The sequence below is a fragment of the Lampetra fluviatilis genome, chromosome 3 (genome assembly GCF_964198595.1).
Source record: "Lampetra fluviatilis chromosome 3, kcLamFluv1.1, whole genome shotgun sequence".
Taxonomy (NCBI): domain Eukaryota; kingdom Metazoa; phylum Chordata; class Hyperoartia; order Petromyzontiformes; family Petromyzontidae; genus Lampetra; species Lampetra fluviatilis.
In genome coordinates this window covers 23,441,046-23,461,119 of record NC_136277.1, presented here as the reverse complement: position 1 = coordinate 23,461,119, position 20,074 = coordinate 23,441,046, and the positions used below count along the sequence as shown (strand labels likewise).

The following is a 20,074-nucleotide window of genomic DNA, read 5'->3' as shown; positions in this document are numbered from 1 at the left end:
GAAGTTGGTGTTGGCGCCGGGACCGGATCGGATACCGCTCGCCACTGGAATAAAAAAAACACAAAACTCAAGTCGCCGGGTTCATAGCGCAGTGCTCGCCAAATCGCTCTGCCACTACTCCACCAATATCCACTCGCTTGGGTTGCTTTCCTCTGACTTTCTCTGCCAGATGAATTGATACCGGGGGCTCGGGTGACAACATTCTGTGTCCATGAACGCCAGACGTGAACGACGAACCGACGATACAAGTTGCACCTGAGTCTCGCTGTGCTATTCCAGCCGTCGCGTGGCTCCTCTGCGAATCCCGAGCACAGATGTTGGAGCCACTGGCATGTGACGACTGACCACCCGCACCCCAGCACTTGAGTTACACGCGTTTAACCCGCCGAGCGTGTTAATTACAGGGGTTAAATGCTGCTTCCCCCTCCTCCGCCCCGCGCTGTGTTTACACAACACACCGCCCCCACGGCGGAGGAGGAGAAGGAGACGGCGAGAGGTGAAAGTAGTGGTCTCTCTCTCCGTGTCTCTGTGTGTGTCCTGTCTCTGTGTGTGTCCTGTCTCTGTGTGTGTCTCTGTGTCTCTGTGTGTGTCCTGTCTCTGTGTGTGTCTCCGTGTCTCTGTGTGTGTCCTGCTTCCTTGTCGCTACGTGTCTCCGTGTCTCTGTGTGTGTCCTGTCTCCATGTCGCTGTGTGTCTCCGTGTCTCTGTGTGTGTCCTGCCTCCGTGTCTCTGTGTGTGTCCTGTCTCCATGTCGCTGTGTGTCTCCTTGTCGCTGTGTGTCTCCGTGTCTCTGTGTGTGTCCTGCCTCCGTGTCTCTGTGTGTGTCTTGTCTCCATGTCGCTGTGTGTCTCCTTGTCGCTGTGTGTCTCCGTGTCTCTGTGTGTGTCCTGTCTCCATGTCGCTGTGTGTCTCCGTGTCTCTGTGTGTGTCCTGCCTCCGTGTCTCTCTGTGTGTCCTGCCTCCGTGTCTCTGTGTGTGTCCTGTCTCCATGTCGCTGTGTGTCTTCTTGTCGCTGTGTGTCTCCATGTCTCTGTGTGTGTCCTGTCTCCATGTCGCTGCGTGTCTCCTTGTCGCTGTGTGTCTCCGTGTCTCTGTGTGTGTCCTGTCTCCATGTCGCTGTGTGTCTCCTTGTCGCTATGTGTCTCCGTGTCTCTGTGTGTGTCCTGCCTCCGTGTCTCTCTGTGTGTCCTGCCTCCGTGTCTCTGTGTGTGTCCTGTCTCCGTGTCGTTACGTGTCGCTACGTGTCTCCGTGTCTCTGTGTGTGTCCTGTCTCCGTGTCGCTACGTGTCGCTACGTGTCTCCGTGTCTCTGTGTGTGTCCTGTCTCCATGTCGCTACGTGTCTCCGTGTCTCTGTGTGTGTCCTGTCTCCATGTCGCTGTGTGTCTCCGTGTCTCTGTGTGTCTCTGTGTGTCTCCGTGTCTCTGCGGGTGTCGATAGTGATCTGTCTGGAGTGATCTCTGTGCCCCGCGACTCGAGGCCCCGGACACCCCCTCACTACCCCCCCGCCCCCATATTTCTCACGCTCCACCTGCACCACCTAAAACGAACTCGGTCCGTCGCCTCTGTTCCTCAGAGGGTGCCTTACGTCTGCCTATTCGGGCTTGGGGAATTAACGCGCAAGCCGCGTGGACAAAATAAAGCAAACAGAGTTGGAATGATGGAGACGGAGCATGAAGAGCAGTGGTGAGCGAGAGACGAGAGGGGGGGGGAGATGAGAAGGGCAGATGGGGAAGGTGCGACGAGGGAGCAGTAAAGCGAAGTAGAAGGAGAGACGCGCGCACGTAATGATGTGAGCAGACGATAATCTGCCTTCAATTCCAAGAGGGGAAAAATGTGAATAATGTTGGATAGAAACCAATGGGCACTCGTGCTCCCAATACTGGGCTCCGCCTCCAGAGGAGACGCATTGTGCATTGACGGCCCCTTGCCAGTCGACTGCTGGATGAAGACTTCCAACGCCCTGTCAGTCACGGGGGATGTTTGGCCCGACTTCATGCGGGATAACTTTCAGATATCACTCGCATAGATGTCAGCTGTGGCTGCGAATCAAACTCCAGTCCCAGGCTCACGACGCAGCGCGCTAACCACTGCGCCACCAATTCTAGATTTGAAGCTTTCGTGACTGCAGGGATTCATATTCTTAGGTTTTTTCGGTGAAGTCACGTAGGTAAAACATTAAAATTAATAAAAGTAAAATAAAATAAAAATCACGACGTTTCGGAGGCAACACAAGCTTCAGTCTTCAGGTGGAACCGTCACAGCCACCATTCCACCTGCAGAGGTCATGACGGCAATATTTACGAGGATGAATCTGGCTTTCTTTACTCTGACCCTTTTCCAGGGACAATGAACAATGTCTTGGAATGTTGGCATTAGCCCCAGCGTGAGATCCCCTACGAGTGGCCTCGCAGTCACACCGAGCCACACGATGTTTAGTATGCCCACAGTTGATCGACTCAGATGACCGATGATGGTTTTCAGTAAACGGATCGAAATTTGGTCTTGCGGGTCCGATCGTGAGTACGGTACAGTATAGAGCGCTTTCATCAAAGCGCCACCGATCCACTCGTAACCAATTGTGCTCAATCTATGTTCTATCTATAGAGCGCCTTCTTCAACTCAAGGCGCTTGACGTAGCCTACAGAGAGGCGACAGAGAATACTGGTTCACACGGCAGGGACGCGTACGGGTTGAGGACTGAGTGACTGCGATAGAGGGTTTACTCAGGGATCACGAAAGGGTAGGGGAGGGACGGGAAGGAGTGGAGGGGCGAGGGAAGAGAATCGGCAGCAGAGAAGTGGCGAGGCTTGAGAAGAAACAGTAAATTTCGATTTGAAGCTTTCGTGACTGCAGGGATTCATCTTCTTGGTTCTTTCGGTAAAGTCAGGTAGAAGGGAAGTAATAAAATAATAAAAATAAAACATAATAAAATACAATTCTCACGATGTTTCCGTCGAAACGTCGTGAGAATTGTATTGTTTCGGCCGAAACGTCGTGAGAATTGTATTTTATTATGTTTTATTTTGATTCTTTTATTATTTCCCTTCTACGTGACTTTACCGAAAGAACCAAGAAGATGATCACACATTATTGTTAAACACCAATAAGCACAAACGCAACATTAGCATGACATTTGAATCTGATTTCAACACACGTGCTGTTCTTGATGACGTGCATGTGTCACGAGCGTAAGAATGGATTGTCAGTGGATGTGGCTTGGCGCCGTCTCCTCTGCGCCTTCTTCGTTCTGTGCCGGGCCGGCGGTAGGGGCTGGGGGGGGGCTGCTGGGGTTGGGCCCTGCGCCATGAAATGCCCCTTTTCCCTCCCCCACCCAATTTAATTCTCTTTGGCGGTGTACATCGCTCTTATAGTGCCCCCCCTCCCATCCCAACCTCGACTGCCCCCCCCACCCCCCTTATCCTCAAGGAGCTAGAGGCGAGCTGATGCCCTCGGCGCAGATTCACGGCACCACCACCGCCGCCGCCTCCTCCATCGCTCGAGTTTGGTGTGCGCCGTCGAGGCTTGAGAGGTCGCGGTGAAGGCGGATCTCATCCACGACCTCGCGGAGCTCGTTAAAGATGTTCTTAATGTGCGACTCGCCACCTTCCTCTCCACACTTGTGATCGTTTCTCCTGGAATTACAAAAACAAACTCGGACGTCGCGTTTATGATATTTTATTTTGGGCTTTGTTTGGTGACATTGTCTTCCCCCCCCCCTTTTTCTTCCCCCACCACGCTTTGTAACACCGCTTGCCCGACTGTCCCCTGATTGTTTCCCCTGCCATGGTCGGGCGGGTGAGCCCGCGTGCTCTCGTCCCGTTCTCTTAATAACCACTAGCGTGTAGTAGCAGTGGTCGTGACTCACGTGTCGAAGTGTTTGTGTGTTCTACATGAAGTCTCGCCCCTTGCCCTGTTATTCCTTCTGTGTGCCCTTGGCACTTGAACAACGTTTTTTTTAAATGTTAAAAAGAAAGTGTGCCACTCGGCCCTGGTGTCTGCGCTTTTATAAATCACGCAGCCTCGCCACCACTTTGTCGCCTCTGAAAACGTCGCCATCACCAGCGGCGAATACAGAAACAAACACTTCCCAAGGATGAAGGGCGGCGGACTTGAAATGCCAAACTTTTTTTAAAAAATGCAGTTCTTAAAACGACGATCAATGCATTTTCTAGGGGTTATAAGTTTTCTGGTAAATACCAATGAAAACGACTGTCGTGGTTTCATGGGGGAAGGGATGGCTCCTCACGTCGTGTGGACGTTCTTTCTCGGGCGCGTTCCGTCCTTTGCCTGTCACTCCAGCGTGAGTCTCGACCACTCGCTGTTGCCACGCGTCCGTCCCGAGCCCCCTTACTTTTCTTATACTTCAACATAACAATATCTCTTAGTATAAAAAAAAGATAAGGTTTTACGCTTTTTGGCAACAATACAGATGTTAAGATGTTCAAAAACCAAATAGAAACGTTTTAGAAGGAAGCAAGTCTGCACTAACCACACGTACTTGTGGTGAACATGCAACCACACATGCTGTGATCATCATGCACTATCAGAACATGTATAGCTCGGGGTGAACAGCTACATTTTTTCATACTTTGATACTGGCAAAAAAAGGTCCCAGATCTCTTAATATTCACGATCAAATTAAAATACCAAACCATGCTTGTCGAGTAGCTCTTAACTTTTGATCGTCATTTGACCGGAGGCAGTTTTGGCTACGATCCAACCATCGTCAACTTCAGGGAGTGTGCGGAAATCCGTCAGGTGGAGCCCCAATGTTTGATTTGTCACGCACCGGTCGCAACCGAGGTTATGAGATATCGCGGGCACTCTTGTTCTGACATCGTTACGCTCACGGTAATTTTCATTTAACATGTTTTCGAAAACGCGTTTTACGTAAAATAAACAAATGATCAAACACTGTCGTTGAACACATATCTCATGGTGGCCGTCCAAAGGAGTGTCCAACTCGTACCTCTGTCCACCAGGTAGGGTGGGTGGGGGTGGTGGCAAGCCACCCACTGCTCACACGCGAGTCACGCTGCTGCCAACCAGCGATCTGTGAAGACTGAACAACCCCCGCGCGTGGGCTTGCTGGCAGCTGCTGGGTCCGCGTTCTTGCAAATGCCACGATGGATATTCAGTGTCGATAAGCGGCACTGGCTGCTGTACGGGGTTGCAAATACATAGCGGGCTTCCGAGTTCAAACCCAGCTTTTAATTGTTGACTTCGATAAGTGCATGTCGATTTACAGCTAAGGGGGTAATTTTTTTGTTAATACATTATAACTGTAAACTTTAAAATACAACGTTAAAACAACGATGTAATAGCCGTAGTATAAACGATGCGTATCCACTCCACGTGGTGCAGTGGCTGGCAATCACTGGCTGTAGCGCGGTCTCCCCGGGTTTAAATCGCCACGTCAAACTTTTACTCAAATTAATACAAGTTGGGCAATGCCTCATTACAACATCCGTGAGAACTGCTGGACGTCTGTGAAAAAAGAGCTTCATAGATTCCTCCGGTACAAATAAAGATTTTGATTTTACTTTACGTAACGAGTGCGGTGACGTCAATGTCAACACGAGGACGTCATCGCAGCCCAACCCAGCCACGTGGGAGTGGGCACCACGTGGGAGTTGTAGGTCCTAGAGTCCGTGGTTCAAATCCTACTTTTATTGTATTTTTGTTTAAATATACACATTTTTTTAATACAACAAACTGTATCTTCAAAATGACGATTACTTAATAACCAGTACAATCATCACAGCCATTAAGCCATTTCGTGTGGGTGTAGTGGATAGCACGGCTACCACAGAAGCTGGCAATACCTGGGTTCGACACCGTCAAGTTACTGGCCACATGTTTTACAGCAAATCAACTGTCTGTTGAACTTCATTCACACCGCACGTAGCTAATCTGAGGTGCGGGGGAAGGGCAATCTAAAACATGACTCACTACCAAACAATGGTGTCTAAAACGCAACAAGTGATTTTAAATGATAATCTACAGTGAGAAAACCGGTTGAACATACCCTATTACCTCGTGTCCCCCAGCCTTATCCTGTGCTCCCATACCCCACCTCGCGTCCCTCCCCTATCACCTCGCTCCATCCCCTTCCATCTCCCCCCTCTCACCTTGCATCCCTCCTCCCCATGCCCTCCCATCCATCTTCTCTCCCCTCCACGTGCTTCTTACCCTCTCCCATTGGCTCCACCCCTCCCCCCCTTGCTCCCAACTCCCATGCTCTCCCAATCGCTCTCCTCACCCCGTGATCGATCTTCTACCCTCCCCATGCTCCCCTCTCCCAACTCCTCTCCCCTCCAGCAGTCGAGACATCATATTCTTGGTTCTTTCGGTAAAGTCACGTAGAAGGGAAATAATAAAATAATATAAAACAATAAAAATTCTCACGACGTTTCGACTGCAACACAAGCAATCATCATCAGGTGTGAAATCCACAGAAACATTTCTTTCTGTGGATTAATATTATTTTATTATTTCCCTTCTACGTGACTTTACCGAAAGAACCAAGAATATGAATCCCTGCAGTCACGAAAGCTTTAAATCAAGATTTAGTCGAGACATTGTCCAAACGCCAGTCACGCGCACCCCCGGTGAGCACGGTTGTCTCGACACGGCGCGAAACAAGTTCAACATGCGCGCGTTCCCTGGCCTCGTGCTCGTCAACCTTTCCTTTCACACGTCACTCGTGGGAGACGGCGACATGCCCAACGATGCCATCACAATTCCCGACGAGCCATGGGGCAACACAAATCCCAAGCACAGCAAACGTCAATTTACTGCAGGCCACGATTTCTCTTTATTTCATACAAAATGTACACAACACGTTACTCTGATGTATGCATATTTCTTGTATATATACACAGCTTTTCATATAAATCTGGTTTATGCATCATGATATAATTACAGGCCAGCGTGGAGTTTTCACGCGACATTAATAGGCGCTCGCAAACATGGCTCGTTGCATTCCCGACACGATTTGCGATTTCGGCAGCACGAAAAAAATTACATATGTCCAAAAAGTAACAATGACGGCTGTGTTGATCTATGTCCACAGGGCTTGAAAAGTTGTGGTGTGTTCAGTGTTGTCTCTGGGTCGATAGGTGCAGTTTGGTGCGCGTCGGTGGTAATGGCTGTTCCGTCTCTTGAACCCACTTTAATTTCCCAATCTCCCCAACCGCGTACAATGGAATATAGTCCATGGTCAATGTTGGGTAAGGGTACCTTTAAAACGTTATCAGCCACGATTACTTGCAACTGGAGGTTTTCAAAGTCACAAAAGTGTAACCCCCAAGTCTAAAATAGTTTTCAAGCACCGTAATTTGATGTATCTGTGATTCATAGTTGAAACATTCAGAGTGTGTCCATGCTTGTAGTGAGCATGAGCAGCGAATGTATCCGATTTTGTCCATACGCCAGCAACTAGAAATTCCATTGTTCCATAACAAAGCCAGTATCCCGATAGGAGTATTCCAGTTAATTACTTTCACGATTCCTTCATTCAAATGCCTATGGTATTGGATCTGACTGGGCGTGGTATCACTGTCATTAGACCGCTAGAGTCACAGTCTTAAGGTTGCGAGTTTAAGCATCAGTTGGGGTCGGCCTCTGTCTGTAGGTCTCTGGGGTTTATAAAACGAGTACTGTAATTCTTTTGTCAGAAGTCGACAATCGCCATATGCTGTTAAACTGGGCCGCAGTGATGTCTATTGTCTACAACTGGCTCATATGGCCACAAAGATCAGCAACTGCCCTATCGTGTCCGTTTGAGCATTGAAACAGCGACTTATTAAAAAGCCAATTTCAGCTCAGAAATATCATCTCTACGCTATGACCGTCGTAGGCTCTGCAGCATTAACTCTATGCATGTTCACTAATGTCCTTGCATGAACCCAAGTGCTAACAATAATTTCCCCCATTTAGATGTTTGGAAGGAATAAAATAAAAATGAAGAGTAATCATCCAGTACACATCAAATCACGGTAATCTGATCACAACCTGAAGTCGAGTATGAATTAATAAGAGGTTACTGATACTTGCATTTGGTCATCTGAATACAGTAACACATTACTCCCAAACACTGTCGATGGCTCACACGGTAAGCCTGACTGGGAATGAATCGTTCCCCGATGATTAGGGGTGTAAGGTGACGTCATTACCGTACACTCTTAGCATAGAGCGCATCAATATATCAATGTATATAAACGTATCAATAGCAATCATAGTACCACTAAGTTAAGATCAATAAGTAATGTAACATACAGACATTGGCACAAAGGAGAGATAAATTGAGCAATGAGATTGGCTGCGGTGTGTGTTCAAGGTGGCGGAAGGGTCGTGGGAACGTGAGTGTAGTAGTTAGGGCACTGCGCTACGAAGCTGCCCACCCCAGTTCGATTCCCACTCATGGTCAACACCAGTAACGATTATAACCGTTATCTGAACCGATCCCGGTCTCTCCCCTTGGTTGACTCAGCCTCAATTGAGTACTTGGTGTGATGTGTAAACATCGCCACTTTGGATACAAAGGCGGTCGGGCGTCGTGTTGGCGACCCCAAAGCGCTTTCACAGAAGTCTGTTAAATGCTGTATGGGGGATCTTTCTCTCTGTTCAGGTGGCGGACGGGTGAGAGAATGGGTGATCGTGCGAGCGAGCTGGTGAGTGAACTCATTTGCGTGTGGGGGTAAGTGGATGAGTATGGAAAGCCTCCGAATCCATTTAAAGGCGCCAAAGTTGAAACAAAAATAGATATCACATTAACACAGCACTTGTATCCCATTGGCTGATTGAAGTCACAAGGTAGGAAGGCATTCGTATTCACATGGCTTATCTGGGTACGTGGGGGCAAGGTGTTTGATGGTACGGAGGATTTTTCGAGTGGGAGAGGTGGTGATGGATTTAACAGTCTTCCCCACCCATTCACGCCCCATCTTGATCACTCGACACTAACCTCCCATCAAGGCTGGTCTCATAAGGGGCCAACCATTTAGTAAGCAAAAATCTGTCAAAACTTGACCCCTCTCTCTCCTCCCTGTACGCACGCGTACTTTTTACCCCCCGAAGCCTATAGAACGGCCGATATTTAATCCACACATACATGATCATGGATTAATAATATTAACGTGTTTAAGCAAACAAATAGTCCACCGCCGGACGATGTAAGCCATTTGAAGGCCAATGTAGACAAATTATATTATCGAGGCTACATCCCCCAATCCCCCCCGTCTCCTATGCGTACGCATAGAGACATTGTCAGTAGACCCCCCATACGCAAGCGTACGCATTTGGGTTACCCCCCCCCCATGGGTAGGTACTAAATGGATGGCCCCTAAGCATACAGTCTACGATGGTGTCTGGAAGCGGAGTGCGCACAGTCTGCAGTGGAGCAATTACATAATTGCTCTGAAGTTTGCGCGGTTATTTGAGTGCACAACTGGCTGGGTGATTGTGTAAGTGGGTAAATAGGAAAGGCAGTTGGTAACTGGGCGAGTGGTGGGTGATTGAGTGGTCGGTAGGTGGACGAGTGAATGCATGGTTGATGAAGTGTGAGAGGTTGAGTGTGGGTTAGTTACCGAGTTTAAGTGTGGCAGTCGGTGAGTGGGTGGGTGTTTTTGGAGCTTATTGTGTGTGAGCATGTGTACGTGTAGATTTATATGCATGCGTATATGAGTCTATTTATTTTTGCTTGAGTGATTTCCGGGTCCCCTGACCACCTGCTCACAATCATTACAGACCTCGTGATTTTGGGCAGGCCCAGACGAAGCTACATGGCCAAGAGCCAGAGTTATTTCCTGTGCACCAGGTTGCAACGGAGCTCTCCTCTGGCCCCCACACTATTTTACACCTTTTTCATAGTGTAGTTTGAATGCCTTCCAATGTAGTACCAGTGCGATTTTCATCTGGTGCAGATACCGTGGGAGACTGATGGATGCCTTGGTGTTATCAATGCAAGGCTTTCCTTCCTTCTGGTTAACTGTGTTATGTAAGCCGATGACCTCATTATTGCTGTCCATTTTGAGAATATAAAGAAGTAGAGACCTTAAAACTAAACCTGGCGATGGATATAACGGGTGTGGCCTCACCATCAGTGTCACCGAAACAATACTCCCACTCGGGCACTTTGTGTCATCAAACACTTGTGACAATGTGTGTAAGCTCTCTGGGCATGTTGCTCCACACAAGACTTCGGGATTTCTCCGCCACAACGATGCCCCGTCTCCTCTTTGCAGAAACACATTTAGTCTGGCCTGCCCACAGTTCATTCTGGGAGCTGAGTAGATTTGGAGGGAGTTTGGAAAAGATTCTACTGGGCAGTGTCAGCAGCTAACCTGCAGCAACAATTCAAGCTGACTTTGCGAGGAGTACAGATGGTGCATCTGCCATCCACCCTAGCCAGTTAACCCATATCATCTGGGTCTGTGTGGTGATCTGCTCGAGAACTGGTCACTTCACGTGGCCTCAAAGTACAATTCGACTGACACAAGTGCCATGGTGACATCATTGCCACTAAATGATGAATGTTAGCGATTAGAATTGTTATGCAAATGTATTTCTTTGTACTTGTGTATTGCGTGTGTGTATGTATGTAGAACATGTGCGTGTGTCTACATGTTTGACTTGTGTGCGTGTAATTGTTTGAGCGTATGTATAATTGCGTCATGCTGTTTGTGTGCTGTTTGTGACTGGCTACACGGTGTAGTGATCAAAACTTCCCAGATATTCAAGGGCAGCACGGTAACAGAATTGGTACTGATCCTGGAGACAGAGGGGCGACACAAAGAGACAATGAGACATGTGACAGAGTTGTCATGTGTATACATTATGTATATATGCGTATGCATGTGATTTACGCAGAGGTAGAAGAACAAAATAATTTGAAGGTGGGGTAGGCACAGGATGCGAGGCATAAACTAAACAATAAACTATTTTTTATTTTACCAGCTAAGGCCCACAGAGGTATAAAGCTCTTTTTCAGAAGCGATCTGACTACGAATGATAGCTCAATGAAGTGTACATTTATAGCAGCCAAATCCTCTAAACGCATGTTGATTCTAAATGTGGAGGGAAAAACTGTAGGACCTGGAGAAAAATCCACGTGACCACGGGGAGAACATGCAAACTCCAAATATATTGGCGCTGAGGTCGAACCCACGACCTCCTGTATACCAGGCGAGGTAGTTAACATCTGGCCACCATAGGCGCCCTAGGGGGCAGGGTCACTACAAACAGAGCCGTCTCAATGCTCAGTGGGGTTCTTGTGCTAATGGGGTGGAAGGGACCTACAAAGCGACGCAAAGAAAGACTCAGAAAGAAACGGAAATCGTGGCAGACACAGAGAGCAACATGAGGATAGACAGAGTCAGGGAAAATAGACACGGGGAGAGACAGAAAAAAGGAGTTGAACACAGAGATTGTAGAGATGCAGAGAGCTGAAGAGAAACAAAAAAGAGATAAAGCGACAGGATTGACGACAGACAATAACATGGAGAGAAACACTGACATTTAAAGGGTCCATAAATGACTGTTGGCCCTCTGCCATGCACTGGTTACGCATGGTTAGAGATCGCTCTGTATGTAGCTAGAGACGGCCATGGCTAACAGTAACGTTAGCCATGGCCGGGAATCAAGCCTAGGTCAGACGTTTATAGAGCAGTGCACTAACCACGGCGTCATCGCTCCACCCAGCGAATGCATTAACCTCTGAGCTACCATTCCTTACAAATGTATGCTATACAGTTGTAATGAGTGGTAGCTCAGGGGTTTGTGCACTGTGCTACAAACCTTGGTGCGACTCCTGGCCATGGATACCACCATGGAATGTCTTACCTGTTATAGGACTCCCCTAGGTCAACTCAACCTTAAATGAGAATCTCGTGTGCTCTGTGAACTGCAAAGGCAAAGGTGTTGGCTATGCCACAACCCTATTGTGTGCTGTACCAGCCTCAATACGTTCCTGCTAACAGCACTTGTCCCAACAGTTTTTCAGACTAACCAAGGGGGGACCACCTTTCTCTGCGTCTACGTGTATGTACATAGTATATGTGTGTGTGTGTCACCTCCGTCTGCACCATGCCTGGCCTCTGTGTCCTCATCATCTTCACTGTCTGGAAGAGGTCGAGGAGCCCTTCGTAGCGCATGCGCTCCAACACGACGCTCAGGGCGACGAAGACGCCTGTGCGGCCCACACCAGCACTGGGAACACGCAAACAAAACACAAAGATCCCCCGTATAGCCTTTAATAGAATGCAGGGGCAAGTGCTGTTAGAGAGCACATATGAAGGCCGGCGCAACACGCGAGGTGGGTGGCCAGCACCATGCCTGACCGCCTTTGTCTCCCTAGTGGCGACGTATACACACCGCACCAGGTACTCATTTGAGGCTGAGTCGAGTTAGGAGAGGCCCAGGACCGGTTGGCTGGGTTCTGTGGGCTTAAGTAATACAGTCTTGGAGCATACAGGACTTGCCGACCACCGGTACCAGCGGTGTCAAGATCAGGCTCTGTGGAGGAGCAATGCTCCCAGTAATGAGCAAGGTGCTGGGTGGGAGAAAAGCAGCACAGCAAGTCGGCACAGTGGGAAACACAGGTGGTGCATCTGCCAGTCATCCCACAGTGAACCCATAACGCACGGGTCTCTCCCGTGACCTTCTGCAAATGAGGCTTTGATATTTCACGTGGCCGCAAAGTGCACCTAGCATGGCACAAGAGCTATGATGATGTTACCATGAATGGTGGCTGCTGTTGTTGTGCATGTGCGCGCGTGTGCTGCTTTGGGCACCTGCAGTGCACCGTTATTGGCCCCTCTTGTCCAAACTGCTCCTTGGTCTTGTGCACCTGCCCTATGAAGTCGATGAACCCCTCCCCAGACCGGGGCACACCCTGCTCCGGCCAATCCGTGAACTGGAACTGACGGACGGTGCGAGACTGCCCGTCCTGGAGACGTGGAGAAACACCCAGTACACACGTGACAATATTTACATGTGACAGGATCCATTTGCCCATCTGTCATTGAGGTTAGTCGCATCATTCACTTCAGTAGTTTTCATCATACAGGGTCCAGTAAGAGCTCATTGTTGAAGGTGAGCTGTGTACCACCTTCAGGCGAGGGCAATAAAACCATGATTTAGGAATACACAGTAATGGGAAAGGATAGGGACTAATGTCGTGGAGGGCCAATGAGGGTGGGTCGGTGGGTTGAGTGAAGCAGTGAGTGAATGATTCAGTGAATACGTGTGCAAGTGAATAATGTGTGAAGGAGTCCCTCAAGTAAACAAGTGAAGAAGTGAGTGAGCGAATGGGTCAATGTGTGAGTAAACGAGTTGTGTGTGTGTGAGTGAACAACTTACCCTCGCATCTGTGACCTTAAACTCTCTCAATACGTATTGAGGCATCTTGTACTCGGCCATGGGATCAACCACAAAATACTGATAACGAGCAGAGCGTTCGGCTGGCCAGTACTGGTGACATTTCTCCTGCAGGGTACACGGAAACAAGCAGACGACACGGAGCCAAGGGGTCACAGAGATATACAGGCTCATGCGAGAAGACGGGGAACACATGGGGGATACGTGGACAAATGTAAAGTTTTAAAAATATATAATGTACCAGGTAAGGCCCACTGGGCTACATAGTTATTTTTCAGAAGTGACCTGGCCACTAATTATAACTCGACGAAGTGGCTCATCACGTGGGAATATACTACAGATAAATACTCTAAACGCATGTTTCTAAATGCGGAGGGAAAAACCGGAGGACCCGGAGAAAAATCCACGCGAGCACGGGGAGAACACGCAAACTCCAAATATACAGCAGCAGGCGTCAGGGTTGGAATAGAACCCACGACCTCCCGTATACCAGGCGAGATAGTTGAAATTTCACCACCATGGCACATGGATGGACAGCAAGGAGATGGACGGACAGGAGATGGGAAAGAGGGGGACACACGGGGAGTCGAGAGACATGGGGATGTGAGCAGACAGACAGTGTGGGTGCAATGTGATAATCAGGTAGGTGCAGACAATCCTACGACTGCTTTGGTTTTAGCATGTAACACAATTGTAGCATGCACTGGCTTGTTGCTTTTAGGAGCTTCACTTGCATCAAGGCACTTATATACTGGGAGATGTTTTTTTTATCCGCATATTTGATACAAATACGAGGTTTGTATAAAGCTGTAGCACTTGACATTCCGAGATGAAAGTCACAAGCCGTACGCAGCTCTCACAAAATCGTTATTGGACAGATCTTGGAATGTCTCAGCGCGGTTTTGATCTCCTTTCACAAGGTGCTAAAAGCAAAGGAGACGAAGGAGAGTCCATTGCTGCTCCTTTTGTTTGTAGAAATCACCTTTCCACAAGAAATAGGTGTTCCTTAGACGGTGTTCAGCTAGTCGTGGGATATCTTTGGCTAAACCTGTTCAAATAATATATTTTTGTTAAATGCATGCCTATACAGGACACTATACTTCAATAGGGTTTACCTTTGGGGCTATTATAGTACACACAAGCGACATGAAGTACAATGACAAGAACAGTGGGCTTGCAAATGTGCATACGTAACAATGTACGTGGATTACCACAGAAATAACACAAACGGCAATGGATACCCATCGTAAAGTCTCTGCATTCATTAATCCTCCCGCCACTCCGCACAAGAAGAGCACACAAGCGTTGTCATCACATCTACCCCTCTCCTATTTCATCTGGATACAATCATCAGACCATCTCGTGTATCTCATCATACGCCATCTCTCTCCTGTATCCCCTTTTGAACAAACATCTCTCCTAGCTTCACTCGTCTATCCCATTCGTCATACATATTTCTTATCTCTTCTGTCTCTTCTTTCTTGTGCCACTTCATCTCTTCTGTAACATCACCGCATCTCTCTCCTACATTTACATATCTCTTCGAGTTAATTTCATTCAAGATCTATCTTGCATCTACATCTCTCCCACATCTCACATCGCACTCCAGCTCCTCGTGTCTGGGTCTCTGCTCCCTCTATTCACTGAATATCTTATCTTATGTCTGCATTACTCTTTTCATAGCTTACTGCATGTCATCTCACTACATTGTTTCTAACGCTTGTTTGCGTCGCTGTTCTAACACTGTATCTCTCACCTAAATCATCTTTCTCACCGCATCTGCGTAGTCTCCTCTTAATTGAATGCATCACGTTTGTCTCTCACCTGTCTCTTGTCTCAATGCATTTATAATTCATCAGTTGCAGATCATAGTTTCTTTTGAATACTATACTGTACTACATTACATATATATTTTAAAAAAAGTTCACTATTTGCCTCTGGATCCAGCCGGAAATCTAATTGGGCATTTGGATTTCAGCCATAAAACTAAAAGTGCTATTCCATGCACCTCTAATATAGGTTTATACACGTGTATGGGACCCTTTTTGGCAGTATCAAGAGCATGAAACAATTACGAGGCTTAACCCTTTCAGGAAAGAATTTCCAAACATCCGAAAATGTACCTATCACGAGGTCTCAAGTCTGCATTAAACACACATGTGGTATAACATGCAAACAAATATGCTTTGATAATGTATGTATTGTCCTTGAAACTGATTGGCCTACATTATATGTATGTGTTTATACGTGTGTGTATACGCGTGTGTGTGGTCTGGCAAAACAACCCCCTACCTCCTCGTGGTGCCAGACGGGCAACGCTGTCGTGGGCAGTGCCGTGGGGGGAGGGCCAATTCCGATTGGCCTTTACCCTCATGGCGTTTGTAACCACCACAGCGGCCAAATGGGGCCTCTGAATGGGTGCAAGGGGCTGGTATCCCCTCCACCTTCAATGAATTACCACTAAACCACGACCACAAAATTTAATAAATATACTTGTGCCGGAGGCCCCGGGGGGACAGGCGTCTATGACGTCTCCTGGCCAAACCCCATTTGGCAGAGCCAGGAGACTGAATCCTTACCCTCGGGGCTCCTCCAGCAACAACAACAAACCACTACGTGTGGCCACGTGGAATGTTCGAACGCTCACTGCGGAGGAGAGACTGCCACTCCTCTGTCGGGAGCTGGACCAGTACCGCCTGGATCTGTGATATTCAGGAGGTCCGGTGGACCAGCTCTGACTCCTGCCACCATGAGGGGTGGACTGTCCTCTGCTCGGGGCAGGAGACTGCCAAACAACAGGGTGTGGTTCTTCTTCTGAATAAATTAATGAAGGGGGCGTGGGAGCGTGGCGATGAGGTGTGGGAAGCTGTAAGCCCCAGGCTACTTTGGGCTCGCCTTCCCATCAACCAGAGGCGAGGAGTGGTGGTCGTGGTTACTTATGCCCCCACTGAAGACGAACATCCGTGGAGGGATGCAGGCAAGGCCGATGAGTCAGATGCCATCTATGACCTGTCACAGGTGCTAGCTAAAGTGGCCCGTTGGGAGAGAGTCATCTTGTTGGGTGACTTCAATGCCTGAGTTGGTCATGATGCTGGCACCTGGTCTGGAGTAATTAGAATGCATGGGCCAGATCAGCTCAATAACAACGGCAGGATGCTAGATTTTTGTGCAGCCCATGGGCTTGTAATTACCAACATGCTGTTCCGGCATCGGCACATCCACACAACATCATGGATGCATGCCGGGTCCAAGCAAGAACATCTGCTCGACTACATAGTGACGGAACAGCGGATGTGGGCCCATGTCGTTGACACCAGGACCTACCGTGGAGCTGATCTACCCACTGACCATCGACTTGTCATCTGTAAGATGTGCCTGACATTCTTCCACTCCGGTGGTGGGTGTACACCCAGGACCCCATTCAAACCCTTAGTGGCATGGTCTCAGCTAGCTAATGAAAGTTACAAGCGAGAATTTAATCATCGCTTGCGGCTGGGGTTGGCATCATCCCCCACTCCTCCTGATGTCGAGGGGAAATGGGCGAGATTTAGGACTGTGGCTCATGCAGCTGCAATGGCTGCTTTGGGTACACGGTCCAGACCTCCCCAGAGACCCTGGCTGACAGAGGAGGTGTTCAAGCTGGCTGAGAAAAAGCGACAGGCCCACTCTCATCGGCTACAGCATCCCACGTCGGAGAATGAGGAGGCTTACCGCAGCCTTTGCTCGGAGGTTCGGAGAGCCGTAAGGCGCTGCAAGGATGGGTGGTGGTTGCGGGTTGCTGAGGAGATGGAGTCTACCTCAGTGGCCCGCGATCACAAATCGCTCTTTAATTCCATAAAAAAAGTAACCTGCAGCGCCACACCTATTACCACCATTAGGGGAAAGAATGGTGATCTAATCTCTGACCCCCAGGGACAGATTTTCAGATTTTCTGAGCATTTCTGCGAGGTCCTGGGGGAGGGGAAATCCCTCACACAGGAAAGCAACGTGGGACAAAGTGGGGATGACCCTGCTGAGGCTGCGGTGTCTCAAATATTGGAAGAAGTCACCCCCTGTGAGTGGGTGGCTGAGGTGCCATCGGTTGAGGAAGTACTGAAGGCGATCTAGAGTCTGAGACCAGGAAAGGCACCGGGCAGAGATGATCTCCCAAGCGAAATGCTGAGGGAGGGTGGCGTTTGTGCACAGACTGCCCTACATGACATCATAACAACAGTCTGGACCACTGGACGGGTTCCGCAGGATTGGAAGGATGCCCTGGTGGTCCCCCTCTTTAAGAAGGGGGACCGCACAAACTGTAACAACTACAGAGGTATCTCACTCCTCAGTGTGCCGGGAAAGGTCCTGGCAAGGATTATTCAACATCGCCTTGCTAGGCACGCTGAGGAGAGGCTTCCAGAGCCCCAATGCAGTTTTAGGAAAGGGAGGTCCTGCACAGATGCCATATTTTCTGTCCGTCTGCTACAGCAGAGGTATAGGGAATTACAACAAGACCTACATCTCTGCTTTATTGACCTGGTTAAGACCTATGATACCATCAGTAGGCCTGGGCTCTGGGTTGTTCTTCGCGCTTTCGGAGTCCCTGACCCTCTGCTCACGATCATTAAGGACTTTCATGATGGTGAGCGGGCCTGGGTAAAACTACGTGGCCGAGAGTCAGAGCCATTCCCTGTTCACCTTGGGGTGCGACAGGGATGTCCTCTGGCTCCCACATTATTTAACATCTATTTCGACCACATAGTTCGTGAAGCCTTCAATAGCTGTACTGGAGGAATTTCCATTTGGTACAGATACAATGGGAGGCTGATCGATGCCCGGGTGCGGTCTCAACCATTTATGCATGCCGATGATCTGGTAATTGCTGCTTACTCAGACGAGGAGTTGGAGGCGCTGCTGCTGAACCTGGAGCATGCCACTAAGAGGTGGGGCCTGACCATCAGCCCCACCAAAACTAAGCACCTGCCTGGGTATTTTGTACCATCGGACACTCCACCCCCACAACTCTCAATTGGTGATAGGGCAGTTGTGGAGAGAGTGGAGAGTTTCCCATACCTTGGCAGTATGCTCATGACCGGCTCCGGTTTAACAGCAGAGGTCACACTCCGAATCAGTCGCGCGGCTTTATCTTTTCATCGGTTGCGTAACGCTGTGTGGAAGCTACCTGGTTTATCGCTCCGCACGAAGCTTCAGGTCTTCTCGGCCACAGTCATTCCCTCCCTTCTCTACGCTTGCGAAACGTGAACCCCCCTAATGGAACATCTTCGCCGGCTAGAAACATTTAGGCTGGCCTGCCTACGATCCACCCTGGGTTTAACCAGGCTGGATTGTGTGAGGAGCTCACAAATCCTTGAAAGATGTGGACAAATTCCCATCGCTGAGCTCCTCCGGCAGGCAAGGCTGCGTTGGCTGGGTCATGTAGCCCGCATGCCTAGCCACCGCATGCCTAAACAGCTTTTGTTTGGCCGGATCGAGGGGGATAAACGGGCGTGGCACGGGCTAGAGAAGAGATGGAGTGATGTGGTACAGGAGGATGTGGAGCTGAGTGGACTTGCCGATGACTGGTACCAGCGGTGCCAAGATTGGCCTCTGTGGAGGAGGCTCGTGAATGACGCTACTGGGCAGTTGGAGGCATTCGCCCTCCAACAACAACGGAGGGGGGAGGAGTGACACTCACAACAACGAGCGGAGCGCCGGGTGGCTAAAGCACAGCAAGTTGGCACAGTAGGGGGCACAGGTGGTGCATCAGCCAGTCGTCTCAGTCAGTCGACCTGTGGCGTCTGGGTCTGCCCCGTGACCTCCTGCCAGCGGGCGTTCGACACTTCACGTGGCCTCAAGGTGCACATAGCCTGGCACAAGCGTCGTGGTGATGTCACCGCCACTTAGTGGCGAATGGAGGTTGTTGTTGTGTATATACGTGTGTGTTTATACGTGTGCGTTCATACGTGTGCATGTATACGCGTGTTTATACGTGTGTGCAGATACACATTCTCATGTACCCGCCCCATCTCTCTCAGCTTGGTCAGCATCACAACGATGGTTGAATTTTGCTCCCAAAGCATTCTCCACAAGTCCTCTGTGGTCTCTGGAAGGGGCCCTTGTGTTGCGATGTAGGCCCTCTGCTGCCTGCAGGACAGGGAAACAACCATCAGAAAACCCACATAGAACAATCATTAATCTAATGCGAGAATAAAGCTTCTACTAGCATGACATCAGAGGCATGTCTGTTGACAGAGTTGATCAAAAAGTTTGCATTACAACTGCGTATGTTTCCGCGGTTGTGCTGTATGGCTCTCCGATGCGTATCCAGGTTGTAAAGCGTGTTGTGGTGTTGTTGTGTTATTTGGAATGATGTCTGACATTAAGCTCAATGTGCCGGAAGGTTCTTTCAAGAACTGAATTCAGTTACGTTAGTATTTCTATCAGAGAGGTGTATCAATCGTATGCAGCGTGGAACACGGATTTCATGATCAGCCTCCATGTTAGCGAGATGTTAACTGCGTCGCCTGGTATACAGGAGGTCGTGGGTTCAATCCCGACCCTGACGCCTGTATATTAGGAGTTTTGCATGTTCTCCCCGTGGTTGCATGATAATCCACTTTGTTGAGCCATCAATTTTGGCCAGGTCACTTCTGAAAAAGAGCTAGACAACTCAGTGGGGCTTCCCTGGCAAAAAAAAATGTTTTAGTAGTTTTTTTTA

The 20,074-nt window shown here is 49.0% G+C and overlaps 1 protein-coding gene across 5 annotated transcripts in view; it reads right to left on the bottom strand.

Moving 5' to 3' along the window:
* Positions 1-6,803: 6,803 nt before the first annotated feature.
* Positions 6,804-20,074, bottom strand: part of PTPRF (protein tyrosine phosphatase receptor type F) — a 201,061-nt gene continuing 187,790 nt past the window's right edge. For all 5 annotated transcript variants that reach the window (XM_078885304.1, XM_078885320.1, XM_078885308.1 and 2 more), the window contains 5 exons: positions 19,374-19,500; positions 13,363-13,488; positions 12,795-12,949; positions 12,075-12,210; positions 6,804-10,773 (listed from right to left, as the gene is read on the bottom strand). In XM_078885304.1, coding sequence (XP_078741430.1) covers positions 10,705-10,773; positions 12,075-12,210; positions 12,795-12,949; positions 13,363-13,488; positions 19,374-19,500 — 613 coding nt within the window. In that variant the 3' untranslated portion in view covers positions 6,804-10,704. The remainder of the gene's footprint in view (positions 10,774-12,074; positions 12,211-12,794; positions 12,950-13,362; positions 13,489-19,373; positions 19,501-20,074) is intronic.